The sequence below is a fragment of the Trachurus trachurus genome (assembly GCF_905171665.1).
Source record: "Trachurus trachurus genome assembly, chromosome: 21".
Taxonomy (NCBI): domain Eukaryota; kingdom Metazoa; phylum Chordata; class Actinopteri; order Carangiformes; family Carangidae; genus Trachurus; species Trachurus trachurus.
In genome coordinates this window covers 33,754,044-33,771,372 of record NC_139899.1, presented here as the reverse complement: position 1 = coordinate 33,771,372, position 17,329 = coordinate 33,754,044, and the positions used below count along the sequence as shown (strand labels likewise).

Sequence of the window (17,329 nt, the reverse complement as noted above, 5' to 3'; positions counted from 1 at the left end):
ATAACCAGTTAGTTAACATAATAACCAGTTAGTAACATAATAACCAGTTAGTAACATAATAACCAGTTAGTAACATAATAACCAGTTAGTAACAAATAGTAACATAATAACCAGTTAGTAACAAATAGTAACATAATAACCAGTTAGTAACATAATAACCAGTTAGTAACAAATAGTAACATAATAACCAGTTAGTAACAAACAGTAACATAATAACCAGTTAGTAACATAATAACCAGTTAGTAACATAATAACCAGTTAGTTAACATAATAAACAGTTAGTAACAAATAGTAACATAATAACCAGTTAGTAACATAATAACCAGTTAGTAACAAATAGTAACATAATAACCAGTTAGTAACAAACAGTAACATAATAACCAGTTAGTAACAAACAGTAACATAATAACCAGTTAGTTAACATAATAACCAGTTAGTAACATAATAACCAGTTAGTTAACATAATAAACAGTTGGTTAGCATAATTAACAGTAACATAATAACCAGTTAGTAACATAAACAGTAACACAATAACCAGTTAGTAACATAATAAACAGTTAGTAACATAATAACCAGTAAACATAATAAACAGTAAAGACTTGTTGGCCGTAACCAGAGCGACCTGACCTCCTCTTCCTCCTCTTCCTCAGCTGGGTTTCTTTAAGCGAGTGCGCCCCCCGCAGGAGGACTGCACGGAGAAGGAGCAGCTGCAGCCGGAGGAGAACGGGAACACCGACGCCTAGAGGCCGAGCCGGGAGGAACGCCGCTCTGTCCGTACAGAGGGAGAAATCAGGGTCCTAGAGAATTTCACTGTATTCACTGTTGAGAGGCCGATAACGGTACTGGCTTAAGTCCTAACCAATCTCCTTTTCTTTTTTTTCTGTTTTTTTTCTGTTTTTCTTTTTAATGTGTGTTTGTGCCAAATGAGAAGCTCCGCCTCTGTCTCACTGGTCACTGAGAAAACTCCTTAACTGCTCAACCATTAGTATTTTACAGTAAAGTTAAAGGGATAGTAGCATTTTTTTTAAAGTGGGGTTGTATGATCTACAAATAGCCAGCCCATAGCCCTGCCCAGAGATTTACAACAGACCCAAAGAAACGGCCTATTTTTGCGGCCTAAAAGAGGTTTTACCTGAAAAATAATACACAGTTCCATTGTTCGCTATAATATAATTTTTTCCAGCCCTTCAAAGTGCAGGAAAAACACAGTTTTTATTTGGGATACGTGAGTTGGTTAGGCGAACAATGGAACTGTGTTTTTTTTTTTCAGGTAAAACCTCTTTTAGGCCGTGAAAATAGGCCGTTTCTTTGGGTCTGTTCACAACACTGTATGTTGTAAATCTCTGGGCAGGGCTATTATGGGCTGGCGTTGCTAACGGGAGGAGTGTAGAGAGTCTTCTACTGCAATTAAAGTACTTAGGGGCTATTTGTAGATCATACAACCCCACTTTTAAAAAAAAATGCTACTATCCCTTTAACATGACAGCCAACCTGAAGCTCTGTGATTAACACGTTAGATCTGGTTTGCTCAGAGTGAGAGTGTCTGTCCGACTCCCAGATGATCCAAACGTTGTGTTTCTGTTTCTGCTGTAAAGTTAAAGGACATTTTAACATGGGAGTCTATGGCGACTGGCTCGCTGCTGGAGACTCACTCTAGTGGTCAGGAGAGGAACTGCAGCTACGACGGATACAACATGTCAATCACTGAGCGTCTGGTGGGCGGAGCTTATCCCTGGAGCCTTTTTCTTGACGTTTCATTATTTGCACTTTTTTTCACTCTTTTGTCCAAACTCAAACAAACGGTGGATGAGCCGCTGTCACAGCTGCTGATGAACTGACCCAGAGTCTGTTTTGGCCGATCAGCAGCGCCGAGCTCAGAACCTGTAGGTACAGAGCAGCGATGTGTTCCTTCCTCCCGCCGTCGCCGTGGAGATCCGTGTCTACGATCGCCGCCATGAGATGCTTTTAATCCTCCCAACGTCTGCAAAAACTCAATATCTTATCAAGAATATTTGTCTTATTTCTAGTTGAAACAAATCTCATTATACTTAAAATATGTATATTTATACATACATAGTTACACATAAAAAAAAGTAGCTTGTTTTTAGACACTTTTGACTTTTTTCAAGCAGAATTTCACTTGAAATAAGTAGAAAAATCTGACAGTGGAGCAAAGTTTTTCTTTGTTATTACAAGCACAAAAAACTTCCTTTCACTGGCAGATTTTTCTACTTATTTCAAGTGAAAATTAGTTTGAAACAAGTGAAAATGATCTAAAAACAAGTTAATTTTTAGGTGATGAGTCTTATTTTAAGTGGAAAGAGTTTAGTTTTGACTAGAAATGAGACATTTTGACAAGAAATAAGACAAAAATAAGTGTTTGCAGTGTGTCTGTGGAAAATTCAACTAAAAATAAAAATCAGATTGACAGGAAAAGAGAGAAAAACATCGTCGGAGGAATTTCGACGATGACCACGAGTATAAAAGTTCCCCGTGATGCGGTGACGAACATGAGTGTGTTTTTTTTTTTGCGATATGTGATAAATAATCAGTCGGTCAGCAATAACTGTAGAGTGACAGTGAGCAATAAGTACAGCGAGAGTGGCTCCGCCCACAACTCTATTTTTAGATAAATATGGTTTAGTTTGCTATGGGATGGAGAGCTACAGTAATATATATGTATATACATAAATATTTTGTTGTGCTTCCTTTGTGTGTGTGGGGTGGTGGTGGTTTGTTCTGCTTTGGATGCAGGTGGAGGTGTTTAGATACAGTCCTTTTGTTTCACCTGGATGGTTTTCATTCAGAAAACAGTGTTTGTTTTAGTTTATAATTTGCCTCAGAGATTGAACATTTAAAAACCGGAACAGCGATCATCCAATCAGGAGCTGAAACAATCAACCAACAGGGAAAAAAAATCGACGAACAAAATATTTTAAGCAGAATATCTCAGAACATCAGAAGATTAAGAAACGTTCAGCTCTGCAAAGCTGTGATGGAAATCCGTTTTTAACATTTCATAGTTAATCGATTAACTGACGGAATAATTGTGAAAATAATCGTTAACTGTCGCAGCCACAGTCCAGACGCAACGTTAGCAGGTCTGGCTAACTGTCTACAGTAGTAACCTAATGTCCTAGGCTAAGAGTAGCCCGTCGTGTCAGTCCTGAGTGTCGGTTGTGGGGAAGTTTTCATTGCAGCGGCTGTAGCGAACATTAGCACTAGCAAACAGAGTGCTATGCTACAACGTGACGCTTTAGCCTCAGGCTGTTAGCATGATGTCATGTCGCCTTCGACTGCTTCAGATGTTTACAACCATCTTGTTGTGTTGCTGCAGTGTATCCCATAATACATCCCACAACCTTCGTCATCTGTCCATCACAAACTTAGGATTTCTGGGGGGAAACAGTCCAAGTGAAGCTAACAGTAGCTAAACCTGCTTCCCTGCTAGAAACATCCGTAGTGAAGCCGCTTCTGCTCTGTGTTTATGAGGAAACACCATGGTAACCGTAACTAAGGTTACGGGGTTAATAAACAGTCATTTAGCTTCACTTCCTGCCCTGCACTGTCTGAGGAATCCTGTTGGTTTTTAAAATATTATTCTTGCTTTGCTGAGAACGAAACTGCAGCGTGTGTGAGTGAGTGTGAGCATGTAAAAGACAAAAAAGAATTTAAAAAAAAACAACAACTTTGCAATGAATTTACCCATATTGGGTCTGCATTATGAACTAACGTTTAAAGCTGATCAATTAGAAACGACATCAACCCAGTCAAACAGATCACAGACCTGACGTCAGTGCTCGTTTGTTTCCTACAGCTTCAACACACTTCACTAAAAGGCATTAAAACACAATCAATGCATTTTCAGCAACACCTATTTTTCTTTTTTATCGACTTTTGTAAACATTTTATTAACTCTGCAATTAATGAATAATGAGGATAATTGTTTGTAAAAAAAATTATAGAATATTGATAAATTGACATTAATCAGTGTCACTTTCAGTTCTTAATGTAGCTTAGCTTCACCTAGCTTCACCTAGCTTAGCTGAGCTGCCGTATGTAGCTTCATATTTAGTGATGGTTAGATGGTTCTCATCAAACGCAACATGAAAGTAAATAATTAAGGAAACAATAGAAGCTTTTCCCTGTAGCAGTAAATCAAAGTTCAATACTTGGAGTTTAGAACCCGTGCAGTCGTCGCTACGTTACTGAACAGAGTCTCGGTCGGGACGCCGTCGCTCGCTGAGCCAACGAGTTTCAGGCTCGTTTGGGTCAAAGCACTGATCTGAGGTCAGTGAGTCTGAGCATCATTACCTGGCTTCACTGTTAAAACGTTTTGTTTAACTAGTCTGGTGTAAAACGGCAGCACTGAGGTCAGTTCACTGTCGGCTCAGATTACTGTATTAGAGACGTGTCACCTGATGATTCACACAACACCAAGGAAGTGACGAGCTGAAGGAGCGGCATGACGCCTCCTGTCTGGTTTCAACTGTGTTTTATATATAACTCCACTGTCTGTCTGTCTGTCTGTCTGTCTGTCTGCCATGAGAAGATATGGACTATTTTTGATGTATGTATTCTTTCACCTAGAGAATAAAAAAAGAAATGATTCACAACATGATTTCACCTTTGAACTGAAATAAAATTATTTGCTCACAGTTCCATGTTTCGTTTTGATTCTGTTTCTCTTAGCATTAAAGGGATATTCTGGCGTAAGTTTAACCCATGGTCCAACGCACCGCAACACCGAGTTAGACCCCCCCTCGAGAGATTAAGTATGCTAACCGCTAGCTTCTCTAGCTGTAGCAACTTTAGCAATGACCGCACCATAACAAACAGCGCAGTATACGGATCCACTAGCAACCGATCAAAAACCAACTTATAGCCACAAATAATGCTCAGAACAGCACCAAACGTCATCAACAGTACAAACAGGGTCCCAGCCCATAATACTAGGAATCAAACATCTGTAAGCTTAGCCTGGTTTCTATTGAAACGAGACGAAAACAACTCACCCACTCTCCTCATACGCTATGCAGCAACTTTCCGTGTCCAGCATAACGTTAGGTCCAGGCACTGACAACACACGTCCGAGTCCGACTGGCAGCACAGACATCTGGTTTCAGCACAAACATCTGGTTTCACGTCATCAACAGTACAAACAGGGTTCAGGGTTTCATTTCGATGGGCGCCACTATCAGTTTGAGACCGAGTTTACTGAAGACAAGCTGAAGGAAATGGAGGAGTAAAGTGAAAGAGGGGCAGCTGCGGTGGAGGATATGTGCTGGAAATGGAGGCTAAAAGTGACAGGGGGAGAAAGCCGGTGGAGTCTATGTGCTGGACCTGGGGGAATCAAGTGGTCAGTGTGGTGGTCAATGCCTGTCGGTGGCCGTTGAAACCAGATGTTTGTGCTGAAACCAGATGTTTGTGCTGCCAGTCGGACTCGGACGTGTGTTGTCAGTGCCTGGACTCTAACGTTATGCTGGACACGGAAAGTTGCTGCATAGCGTATAACTGGAGCAGAGTGGGTGAGTTGTTTTCGTCTCGTTTCAATAGAAACCAGGCTAAGCTGACATATGTTTGATGCCTCGTATTATGGGCTGGGACCCTGTTTGTACTGTTGATGACGTTTGGTGCTGTTCTGAGCATTATTTGTGGCTATGAGTGGCTTTTTGATCAGTTGCCAGTGGATCCGTATACTGCGCTGTTTGTTATGGTGCGGTCATTGCTAAAGTTGCTACAGCTAGAGAAGCTAGCGGTTAGCAGACTTCATCTCTCGAGGGGGGGTCTAACTCGGTGTTACGGTGCGTCGGACCATGGGTTAAACTTACGCCGGAATATCCCTTTAAACAGAAAGACCAGATCAGACCAGTTTGTGTTTTAAATATGTATTTTATTTATTTTAGCATGGTTTAACAGACAGTAATCAGGTAAATAAAGAAAAAACATCAATTTCACACAAGATAAGTTACCCAACACCAATGTTCAAACACCAGTAGAGCGCTGCCGGTGACACCAGTCAGACTGCAGCGTTCCTGGAGCAGACGAAGGGATTTTCCGTGTCACAAGTTTCATCACCCCAGAAGTAATCTGTAGAGAGTTCAACAAATATGTTAACTTCAAAGTCATGACCTGAACATTGAGGAAAAACTGCTGTATTGATGTCGCTCCAAGTATCACAGTAACAGTACTTCATCTGGCCTGAGTATCATAGTAACACCTTCTTCGACATCAGTCTCAGTTAGCAACCACGTATGTGATCACTGGCTTATCATGATGGCCTGAGGAATAAAGTAGGCCTATCTATATTTAGAATAGAAAATATGAAATATTTATTTTTTTTTAAACAACATTTAAATCCTGGCCTGTTTGCTTCACTCGTCAGAAGGACAGTTTATGAATATTTGGACTCCATATATTCACTTTTCCAACTCTACAGTGGCTTCAGTGCTTTCGAGTGTTGTCCTTGGCCTTTGGCTCTTTTCCTGCGTATTACTACAACCTGGCCATTTGAAACTTCTAGAATTGTGATCTGGGGTGTATTTTTTTTATTTATTTTTTTTATTTCATTTATTTAACTATTTTATCTATCTAGTCCTTTTTTTCACAGAGAAGGCCTTTTCATTGTACTGGTCAGGTGCATGTGAGATGTGTACAGGCTGTCTGGACCAATGTTGTACTGAGCGTTGTTGTTATGTTAATATATAAAAAGCTCAATAAACATATTTGAGAAGAAAAAAAACAAACAAAAAAACATCTAAATATAAATATCATTGTTTTTCAAATAATTTGTCGGCCCATTTGCAATTCTGTCACGGCCCAGCAGGGGTTGTTCATGGTACTTCATGGACTTCAGTGCTGTCTGAGTGAATACTGTGTGACACCTAGAGATGTACAGGAGTTTGTACATCATGTATTGTTGTATATAGTTTAAAAGTTATATCCTTACAATCAACGTTGGTCTCCAGGCAGTTCTCTGAAGAATAACCATCACCATTGTCTGGTTCATAATCATACCACCGTCTGTAGTTGAATGGAGACCCATCGGTCCACATCCAGGTGCCCTCCTGCAACACAAAGGTCATTTTGTGGTCAGACAGAAACATGTGTAGATGTAACAACGCACAACAAGTGAGGGGATTTCTGTTTGGTGGATTATTTCTTTGTTGTAACAATGCTTCATGGTATAGATGTTATACTGTTGAAAAGCCTGTTGATTCCCCTCTTGACTGGAGCCACATTTGAAAGGAACATGGATTTGTGAGTTGTGCCCACACTGCAAAAACTCAAAATCTTACCAAGAATATTTGTCTCATTTCAAGTCAAAACAAATCTCATTCTACTCAAAATAAGACTCATCACATAAAAAGCAGCTTGTTTTTAGACACTTTTTTACTTATTTCAAGCAGATTTTCACTTGAAATAAGTAGAAAAATCTGATAGTGGAGCAAGTTTTTCTTTCTTATTACAAGCACAAAAAACTTTCTTTCACTGGCAGATTTTTCTACTTATTTCAAGTGAAAATTAGTTTGAAACAAGTGAAAATTAACTAAAAACAAGTTAATTTTTAGATAAAAAAAAATTTAAGTCTTATTTTAAGTGAAAAGAGATTAGTTTTGACTAGAAATTAGACATTTTGACAAGAAATAAGACAGATATTCTTGGAAAGATTTTGAGTTTTTGCAGTGCATGAAAAATCTTCTCTGAGCAGATGACTATTATTGTTAATGGACAGGAGCCAAAAAAAAGGAATAAATAAAAAGAAAAGAAGAAGTTAACTGTCAGTGTTAACGTGCAGTTTGTGATTATTGATGATGATTTGATCAGATCTGATCCAGGAATATTTTGTTTTGAGTCCGTCCCCCTCACACACCTTGTGCGCGTTGAAAGTAGCCTACAGTAAATTTATCGGTCCAAGGGCGGAGTTAAAAACATTTTGTTGTCAAGGTAAAGTGTTGTGAGAGTGGGTAAGTGCTGTTCCATTCATGTTTACAGCATCTGGACCCTCACAGACTCTCACACTCTGTCACTTAGAGCTGACGTCACTTTAGTCAGTGAGGGTTCAGGGCCTGAGTCTTCAGGGGGCGGATTGGAATTGGGGGCGAGTGACTGCACAAAGTGTGAGCAAACAGGAAGTGGTCAGTAGAGACCCGTCTGTAAACATGTGGAGACTGACTCACTCTAGTGGCCAGGAGAGGAACTGCAGCTGCTGCTCTCAGACTCTGATCTGCTGCTTCCTCTGTTCTGTTCTCTTTCGTCGACAAGTTAGAGAAACTGATACTGAAATAAACTTTGACTGTGTTTGTCATCGTCTGTGAGCAGCATCGTTCAGTGTCTCACCTCTATGGCATCGAAGCCACCGATCCAGCTCTCGTAGTCGTAGCCTGCCGATCTGTAAATCATGTTTTTGATGAAGAAGTGTTCATCAAGGTTGTGGATGGACGCCAGATTCCCACCATTGGCGATGCAGAAAGTCTAATGGAGAAAGAGAGAGATGGAGTTGATGAGTGTTTCTATTCAGCCAGAAGCACAGAGCTGCTAACTGCAAAAACTCAAAATCTTTCCAAGAATATTTGTCTAATTTCTAGTCGAAACTAAACTCTTTTCACCTAAAATAAGATTCATCACATAAAAATTAACTTGTTTTTAGATCATTTTCATTTGTTTCAAACAAATTTTCACTTAAAATAAGTAGAAAAATCTGCCAGTGAAAGCAAGTTTTTTGTGATTGTAATAAGAAAGAAAAACTTGCTCCACTATCAGATTTTTCTACTTATTTCAAGTGAAAATCTGCTTTAAAGAAGTAAAAAGTGTCTAAAAACAAGCTACTTTTAATATGATGAGTCTTATTTTAAGTAGAATGAGATTTGTTTTGACTAGAAATGAGACAAATATTCTTGGTAAGATTTTGAGTTTTTGCAGTGCTGATGGTTCAGCCGGTACCTCTGCTTCCAGCCAGGTCCTGTAGTTCATGTGGAAGATGAAGCAGCGGGAGCCGTACTGAGTCCAGCCTGGAGGACAGCTAGGAGCTGCAAGCCAAAGCCAAAGTTAGAACAACATATACTACAAATATATTAAAACAGATTATGTACAAAGACTATAATATAAATATCTAAAGGCCTAGCTACTGAAACAAGTCACAATTCAGAGGCTGCAGCCTTCAGAGGACTCGGCCTACGCGTTCTACAGAGGCAACGACTTTGGAGGCTCCAACGACGACGTGTCAACCATTGGTCAATAGGACGGTCTCGCCTTCGGAGCATTTCCTGATTGCTTCCGAACGTAATCAGCGTCCTAACATTGAACATCTGAAAGTGGCAGCTATTTTACCCTTCCAACAGCTCCTCTCCTCGGGCTGTGCAGCCAGCAAGTCCCACCCACTTTTTAGGACCAATAATATTGGACCAACTCACTTTTACCGTCTTTAATTCAGAGGAAGCAGCTGCTGAGCCGGGACACAGCTACAAACTTAAAGGAATTGAATTGAATTGAAAACTTTATTGAACAACGTTAAAAAGTGTTCAAAAGGATTAAAACACAATAAAGCCGAAAGGCTTGTTTCCATTGTGGTCCTGTGAGATGGTAGACAACATGGAATTAAAACAAGGAAGACAACACACAGCACATGGAATGACACTAGGACACATAGACTACCACATTTAAGAAAAAGAACAAGACGAAATAGATAAGACAAGGGAATTAGGTCCCAAACAAAAACAACAAAACATTTGACAGACATACAAACAAACAATAGCCTACATAATCTAGTGCTTAACTGCTCTTTTTATTTAATTTATCGATTGGCTAACCATTTTTTTATTGAGGACTTAAAAAGAGAGTAGGAGGAGGTAACAGTTTTAAGATTTAAAGGAAGGCCATTCCACAAGACAGCTGCTGAGTAAAGAAAGGAAAACTTTCCCATACAGCTCTTAAAACGGCAGAGCCTGTAGTCAGTGGAGCTCCCCCTGGTGGAGTAATTGTGTGTGTCACTGACTTTGGAGAAGTAGTTTACTAAATACTTTGGTGCCAGGTCATTTTTTATTTTATAAACTAAACACAGCTTGAGTTGAGAAACTCTCTCCTCCACTTTGAGCCACCTGAGGCTGTAGAAGTGGTCAGAATGGAGGTGTGTTCTGGGATGAAGTTTATGTACTACTCTAATCAATTTGTTTTGACATGTCTGTAGCTTTACTTTGAGGCCTTTAGAGGTGCCAGTGTACCAAGATGTACAGGCATAGTCAAAGTGGCATTGTACAAGGGCATCAGCTAAGGTTTTTAGGGTGTAGCTATCCAATAGGCTAGAAATTCTTGCCAGGAACTTAGTCCTTTGGCTCACCTTTGAGATGACTCTTCGGGCCATAAACTCCCCTGTTAATTTGTTGTCTAAGATACAGCCTAGGTAGGTGACCATTTCCCTGGCTGTGATTATAAAATTACCTAGTGTGACCCTAAAATCTTGTGACTTTCTTAATTTGTAACTGGACCCGAAAAGAATTGATTCTGTTTTGCCAAGATGAAGAGACAGCTTATTATCCACCAGCCATTCACTGAGTTTGGAAAGTTCAATACTAAGCAGCCTTTCCACCTCTGATTTCTCTTTATGAGAGACTAGAATGGCCGAATCATCAGCAAATAGATACAGATGGCAATCTATGGCTGACGGCATGTCATAGTAGCAGCAGTAGTATTTTTTAAAGTGGGGTTGTATGATCTACAAATAGCCCCTAAGTACTTTAATTGCAGTAGAAGACTCTCTGCACTCCTCCCGTTAGCAACGCCAGCCCATAATAGCTCTGCCCAGAGATTTACAACATACATTGTTGTGAACAGACCCAAAGAAACGGCCTATTTTCACGGCCTAAAAGAGGTTTTACCTGGAAAGAAATACACAGTTCCATTGTTCGCTATAATGTAATTTTTTCCAGCCCTTCAAAGTGCAGGAAAAACACCGTTTTTATTTGGACCTAACCAACTCACGTATCCCTCCGCCCAGGGTTAGCGCCCGCCGATCAGCAGTTGGTTAGGTCCAAATAAAAACTGTGTTTTTCCTGCACTTTGAGGGGCTGGAAAAAATTATATTATAGCAAACAATGGAACTGTGTATTTTTTTTCAGGTAAAACCTCTTTTAGGCCGTGAAAATAGGCCGTTTCTTTGGGTCTGTTCACAACACTGTATGTTGTAAATCTCTGGGCAGGGCTATTATGGGCTGGCGTTGCTAACGGGAGGAGTGCAGAGAGTCTTCTACTGCAATTAAGGTACTTAGGGGCTATTTGTAGATCATACAACCCCACTTTAAAAAAAATGATACTATCCCTTTAATGCTAAGGATAGCATGCTAACGTAATGAGCAGCTGCTGCTGTCTTAACTCTGATACACTGAGGACACAACCAGGTCTACCAGACTGTAGTAGTAGCCTATTATGACATGGGAGTTGTAGTTCTTGGAAAGCCATAAGACATGTTCAAATCATTTCTATGGTGTCTTTCTATAAAAACAGATTTTCCTCCTTTTGTGATTATTGAGGAGATAGTTTTCAGAATAAAAGCTCTACATCAGTCACTTTGTTCAGTCCTGACTCTGATCAGAGACGAACCGACTCACAGAATAAACAGAGAATAAAAGATGGTTTTTAAAACAGCACTGACCTCTGTCGGCGTCGTCACAGCCCTGTGGACACAGAGCATCAGTCAGTGACATCAACACCACTACAATATCAACACTCATTCTGCCCTCTGTGTGTGTGTGTGTGTGTGTGTGTGTGTGTGTGTGTGTGTGTGTGTGTGTGTGTGTGTGTGTGTGTGTGTGTGTGTGTGTGTGGTTGTACTCACGGACGCTGCAGCCAGCAGGCCAGAGGTCAAACCCAGGAGGAGCAGGAAGTGAGAAGCAGACGCCATCTGAGCAGAAACACAACGTCAGTGACAGTGGATGAAGAAGTGACAGCTGTGAGCAGCACATCTGGAGGAGACAGGTGAGTCTTACCTTGTAGCTCAGGTGATGTCTCTCAGAGAGGAGCAGCTGATGACTGACACAGGTGGAAACACTGCTTATATAGTCTGTGAGCGCTGAGGAATGTGAGACATGTGACTCCACCTGTAATCAGTCTAATAATGTAATGATGTTTGATTACTGTCTGTCATTATCAACACTGCTCACAAATCATAATTAGGCAGTTTAGTCCAGAGAAACGTGACAACTCAATGTAAAGTTTGATAATTATAATATAATAATATATGGGTACTGTGTACTTCTTATGTATTTCTTTTTTTACCCAGGGACTTAGAGATGTACTTTTAATGGTGATATTTATTAGAATTCCCATTTTTAATTATGTATTAATTCATTTTCTTACATGCAACTAGCAGACTTTGCACACAGCTGCCAACTGTCTTTTCTTTCCTGGTTTCTCTGTTATGTTATTTGTGTGTTTGTGCTGTTATCATTGGATTGGATTGGATTGGAGTGGATTGTACTTTATTGTCCCGAAGGGAAATTTGTTTTGGGCTCGGAGCCACTGCATACACAAGACAATACATACGAGACATTCATACAAAATACTTTCACACCTTTAACACACATTCAAAACAGTGAAGGGTGCTTCCACTCTATTACAAATAGGTCAGTAAAAACAGTCTGTAGAACTGATCGAATCAGCAGCAAATGTTATGCTGTTATGTGTTTGTGCTATGAGCATGTGGTGTGCGAGCCACCAAATGGAATTGCCCTTTAAGGGATTAATAAAGTAGTCTTGAGTCTTGAGTCTTGAATTATATTTGATTTATTGATTAATTTGATTTATATTCGCGTTTTCTTTTTATTTTATTCACCTGCAGGTTCACACTGTTTAATACTGAGTCTCGTTAATATAAAGTAAAGACAGAAACAATGTAAAGTACATCAAATCTAAGATAAACACATTTACAGTACATCAGTGTGTTGTTGTTGTTTCTCCTTCCTGAGCCACAGAGCCGAGTAATGACCACAGCTGTCCACCAAAGTAGAATCAGTTTATCGTTGAGTGTGTGTAAAACTCATTGCATCTCTAACCCTAACCTTAACCAGTGGTGCATTTGTGTGCCGTTGGACAAAGAAGTTCCATAGCTGTTTAATAGAAACATTCCTCAGCTTCAATATCTCAAATGTTTATTATTGATTCCTGTTTGTTTTGGTTGATTTTGAATGAGTTTTGTCTGTGAAGCTGTTTGTGTGTGAACGGTGGCTCACACTGACCTCACATGTTCCAGGTCAACACACGTGTTACCTGTGTCCTCTTCCTCAGAGCGTGAAGCCGCCGCTCTTTGAGCTGCAGCGTTTGAAGTGACATGTTGAAATGCCACAAAACAACATGTCTTCATATAATAGTTTGCATATAATTGAAAGTATAATGTCAAATTAATTTAAACGTTCTTCTCAGAGTTCAGTTAATTGGTTAAATTGTTGTGCACACACTGAACATAGAACAGCTTAATGACAGCTCACGTGATTTCTGTCAGACATGCAACATCCAACTCGACCTGCACTATTACACAAATGTCAGAAAAAATAGTCACATGTCACAAACACTCCTCTACTTACTTGGTGTGGCTACTTTCTACTTTATCCTTTTTTTTAAGCAGAAGTCAGTGAGCCTCTTATACAGGGATTTCTTTTACCTCTCTCTCATTTAAACTGTTTAAACTACAGCTGCATCGGACGGTGTTTGATTTATCACGGTATAAAATTCAGTATGTTTTATCTACCTCTGTGGTTGAGAGGTTAGTTTGCTGGGTTGCCAATCACGAGGTCCAGGGTTCGATTCCTGAATTAGCTGCTTGTGTGACCTGCCATTCCTGTTCCTGTGCCATATGGCAACAATATGCAATCGTGGAAAGTCCCATAAAATCAACATTTTTGACCAAAAACTAATTTTATTTAAAGCAACACTCAACAAATCCATCTCATACTCAACCAAAACTAACAAACAAACATTTATACAATAAAAACATTGTATAATTTCAACAGTTAACCTATCTAAAATGTCTGAGAACCTGGAACCTGGAACCCGTCTCAATGAAGTACATTGAATCACTCATTTTATGCCATTTCATTCAGTTATCTAGAAGATATAAGTGCAAGTCCATTTAGATAATATGTTACAAAATACCTTTAATCACAAAATATAAAAAAAATATAATGTTTTTACCTTTAAAATATAAGAAAAGGTTGTGAACATAGTCTCAGGGTTCATGCTATGTAAGTCAATGGGACTCCATTGCGTTGAATGCACCAGGAATTTTCCATATTTGCATACTGTTGCCATATGGCAACAAATGTATTTTAGTATATTACAAAAATACTATTACATCAAAACTGAATTAAATTTAAAAAAAAAAAATAAAGTTTACTTTCCCCAGATAGTGATTTCAGTTTTTTATTTGATGAAAATTTTCCAAAATTCTGAATAAAAGACAGTCTTTGGGAGCCCCACACAATGATGTTTACATGGCAAATGTCCATGAGCAAAAGGGACTGGCAAACAGGATATCTTGGTCATTTGACCTCATAAATTGTATGTCCTTCAAAGTAAAAGCCCCATTTTCACACCTAACTGTAAAAACAAACAAAAAATATCATAGCTTTTTAGAAAAATGAAGATAAAGTAATTGTTGTCATATGGCAACGCTATGCAATAGAGGGTTAACATTGAGGGTTGCTCATAAAGCATAATTAGGCACACAGTTATAATGACAGACAGTAATCAAACATCATTATTAGACTGATTACAGGTGGAGTCACATGTCTCACATTCCTCAGCGCTCACAGACTATATAAGCAGTGTTTCCACCTGTGTCAGTCATCAGCTGCTCCTCTCTGAGAGACATCACCTGAGCTACAAGGTAAGACTCACCTGTCTCCTCCAGATGTGCTGCTCACAGCTGTCACTTCTTCATCCACTGTCACTGACGTTGTGTTTCTGCTCAGATGGTGTCTGCTTCTCACTTCCTGCTCCTCCTGGGTTTGACCTCTGGCCTGCTGGCTGCAGCGTCCGTGAGTACAACCACACACACACACACACACACACACACACACACACACACACACACACACACACACACACACACACACACACACACACACACAGAGGGCAGAATGAGTGTTGATATTGTAGTATTGTTGATGTCACTGACTGATGCTCTGTGTCCACAGGGCTGTGACGACGCCGTCAGAGGTCAGTGCTGTTTTAAAACCATCATTTATTCTCTGTTTATTCTGTGAGTCGGTTCGTCTCTGATCAGAGTCAGGACTGAACAAAGTGACTGATGTAGAGCTTTTATTCTGAAAAATGTTGCCTACTTCCTCAATAATCACAAAAGGAGGTAACTTTGGCTTGTTCAGTTCTGTGCTGCTGTTACAAGTGAATGAGTGGGATTAATCAGAAGTCTTGTGTGTGTTGTGCTGCAGCTCCTAGCTGTCCTCCCGGCTGGACTCAGTACGGCTCCCGCTGCTTCATCTTCCACATGAACTACAGGACCTGGCTGGAAGCAGAGGTACCGGCTGAAACATCAGCAGCTCTGTGCTTCTGGCTGAATAGAAACACTCATCAACTCCATCTCTCTCTTTCTCCATTAGACTTTCTGCATCGCCAACGGTGGGAATCTGGCGTCCATCCACAACCTTGATGAACACTTCTTCATCAAAAACATGATTTACAGATCGGCAGGCTACGACTACGAGAGCTGGATCGGTGGCTTCGATGCCATAGAGGTGAGACACTGAACGATAGTATAACATCTTTACCATGAAGCATTGTTACAACAAACACCAAACATAAATCCCCTCACTTGTTGTGTGTTGTTACATCTACATATGTTTCTGTCTGACCACAAAATTACCTTTGTGTTGCAGGAGGGCACCTGGATGTGGACCGACGGGTCTCCATTCAACTACAGACGGTGGTATGACTATGAACCAGACAATGGTGATGGTGGTGATTCAGAGAACTGCCTGGAGACCAACGTTGATTGTAAGGATATAACTTTTAAACTATACACAATACAAAACCTTGTGATGTCAATACAGCAGTTTTTCTCAATGTTCAGTTCATGACTTTGAAGTTAACATATTTGTTGAACTCTCTACAGATTACTTCTGGGGTGATGAAACTTGTGACACGGAAAATCCCTTCGTCTGCTCCAGGGACGCTGCAGTCTGACTTTCACCCTACTGACCTTAGTGACCGTGACGGTGGACGCTCTGTGCACCTGCAGTCTTCACCTGGGTGTTTGAACATTGGTGTTGGGTAACTTATCTTGTGTGAAAATTTATGTTTTTTCTTTATTTTGCTGATTCCTGTCTGTTTAACCATGCTAAAGCTGAAATAAAAGACATGTTTAAAATAACAAACTCTGGTCTTTCTGTTTAATGCTAAGAGAAACAGAATCAAAACAAAACATGGAACTGTGAGCAAATCATTTTATTTCAGTTCAAAGGTGAAATCATGTTGTGAATCATTTGGTTTTTATTCTGTCGGGGGGCTTCAACGTTTTTCAGGTAAGGGACCCCCAAACTGATGGAGAGATGGAGCAGGGAACCCTATATTGTATAAAATAGTGTTTTATATTTAACTGGATCTAGTGCCATGAATATACATACCTAATCTATTCAAATAATACACAGGTTCATATATTAAACATAGGGTGAGTAGGGTGGCCGTGCCACTGCCATTTATAAATAGATCTTGTTAACTGATACCAATGTCAATATCAACAATGTCTGTCAAATACAAGAAAATCATGAATACAAGCTATTCAAATTGATGTCTTTATTTGAAACAAAAATGTGAAAACACATGTGGGCGGGTCCTCCTCTGGAAACTTTTTACTCCAGAAAAATAGGCCTATATTGATAGATGTGGAGAGGGATGAGGACAGCTTGTCTTGTCGGTGGTTGAGAGGTTTTCCAAATTGGCAACCAAATTCGGCCACTAGATGGAGCAGGCGGAGCATATCCGCAGCTGTCAGAGAGAAAGAGCAGCCTCGTTTAGTCGCCCCCCCCTGCCCCTCCCTCCTCCCCCCTCCTCCTCCCTCACCAGGCTGAATGAACGTGCAATCGCGGGAAAAAGAAAACTCGCTAGTGGAAGCGGCAGCTCTACGTCGCGCACAACCACAACAACAGCAACTGCAACTTCCTCCTTAATAACGCTGAGAGGACAGCTGAAGAAAGACACAGGGACGTGGAGACAAAGTGTTCTACCGAGCGATTCAGTGACTGTAAGCAGCCTAACACTGCTACATTACAATTTACTGTTGCATTTTTCCGATCGGATTTGCGAGTTCCGAGTGCAATCGAAC

At 40.1% G+C, this 17,329-nt stretch overlaps 3 protein-coding genes across 4 annotated transcripts in view; 2 read left to right on the top strand and 1 right to left on the bottom strand.

Annotated features, from left to right (window-relative positions):
* The window catches only part of itgav (integrin, alpha V), a 46,627-nt gene extending 41,978 nt beyond the window's left edge, over positions 1 to 4,649 (top strand). For both annotated transcript variants that reach the window (XM_083996386.1, XM_083996385.1), the window contains exon 32: positions 651 to 4,649. In XM_083996386.1, coding sequence (XP_083852512.1) covers positions 651 to 743 — 93 coding nt within the window. In that variant the 3' untranslated portion in view covers positions 744 to 4,649. The remainder of the gene's footprint in view (positions 1 to 650) is intronic.
* A 1,370-nt stretch (positions 4,650 to 6,019) lies between these two features.
* LOC311004159 (galactose-specific lectin nattectin-like) lies at positions 6,020 to 13,323 on the bottom strand (the record flags this gene model as incomplete). Its single annotated transcript, XM_083996105.1, has 7 exons — positions 6,020 to 6,090; positions 6,950 to 7,067; positions 8,341 to 8,475; positions 8,944 to 9,029; positions 11,648 to 11,669; positions 11,831 to 11,896; positions 13,261 to 13,323. 7 exons carry the CDS (start codon positions 13,321 to 13,323, stop codon positions 6,020 to 6,022), a joined length of 561 nt encoding a protein of 186 aa, XP_083852231.1.
* Positions 13,324 to 14,960: 1,637 nt separating this feature from the next.
* Positions 14,961 to 16,191, top strand: LOC311004158 (galactose-specific lectin nattectin-like; the record flags this gene model as incomplete). Its single annotated transcript, XM_083996104.1, has 6 exons — positions 14,961 to 15,026; positions 15,186 to 15,207; positions 15,441 to 15,526; positions 15,609 to 15,743; positions 15,885 to 16,002; positions 16,121 to 16,191. The coding sequence occupies 6 exons, from the start codon at positions 14,961 to 14,963 to the stop codon at positions 16,189 to 16,191; spliced, it is 498 nt and encodes a 165-aa protein (XP_083852230.1).
* Positions 16,192 to 17,329: the final 1,138 nt, after the last annotated feature.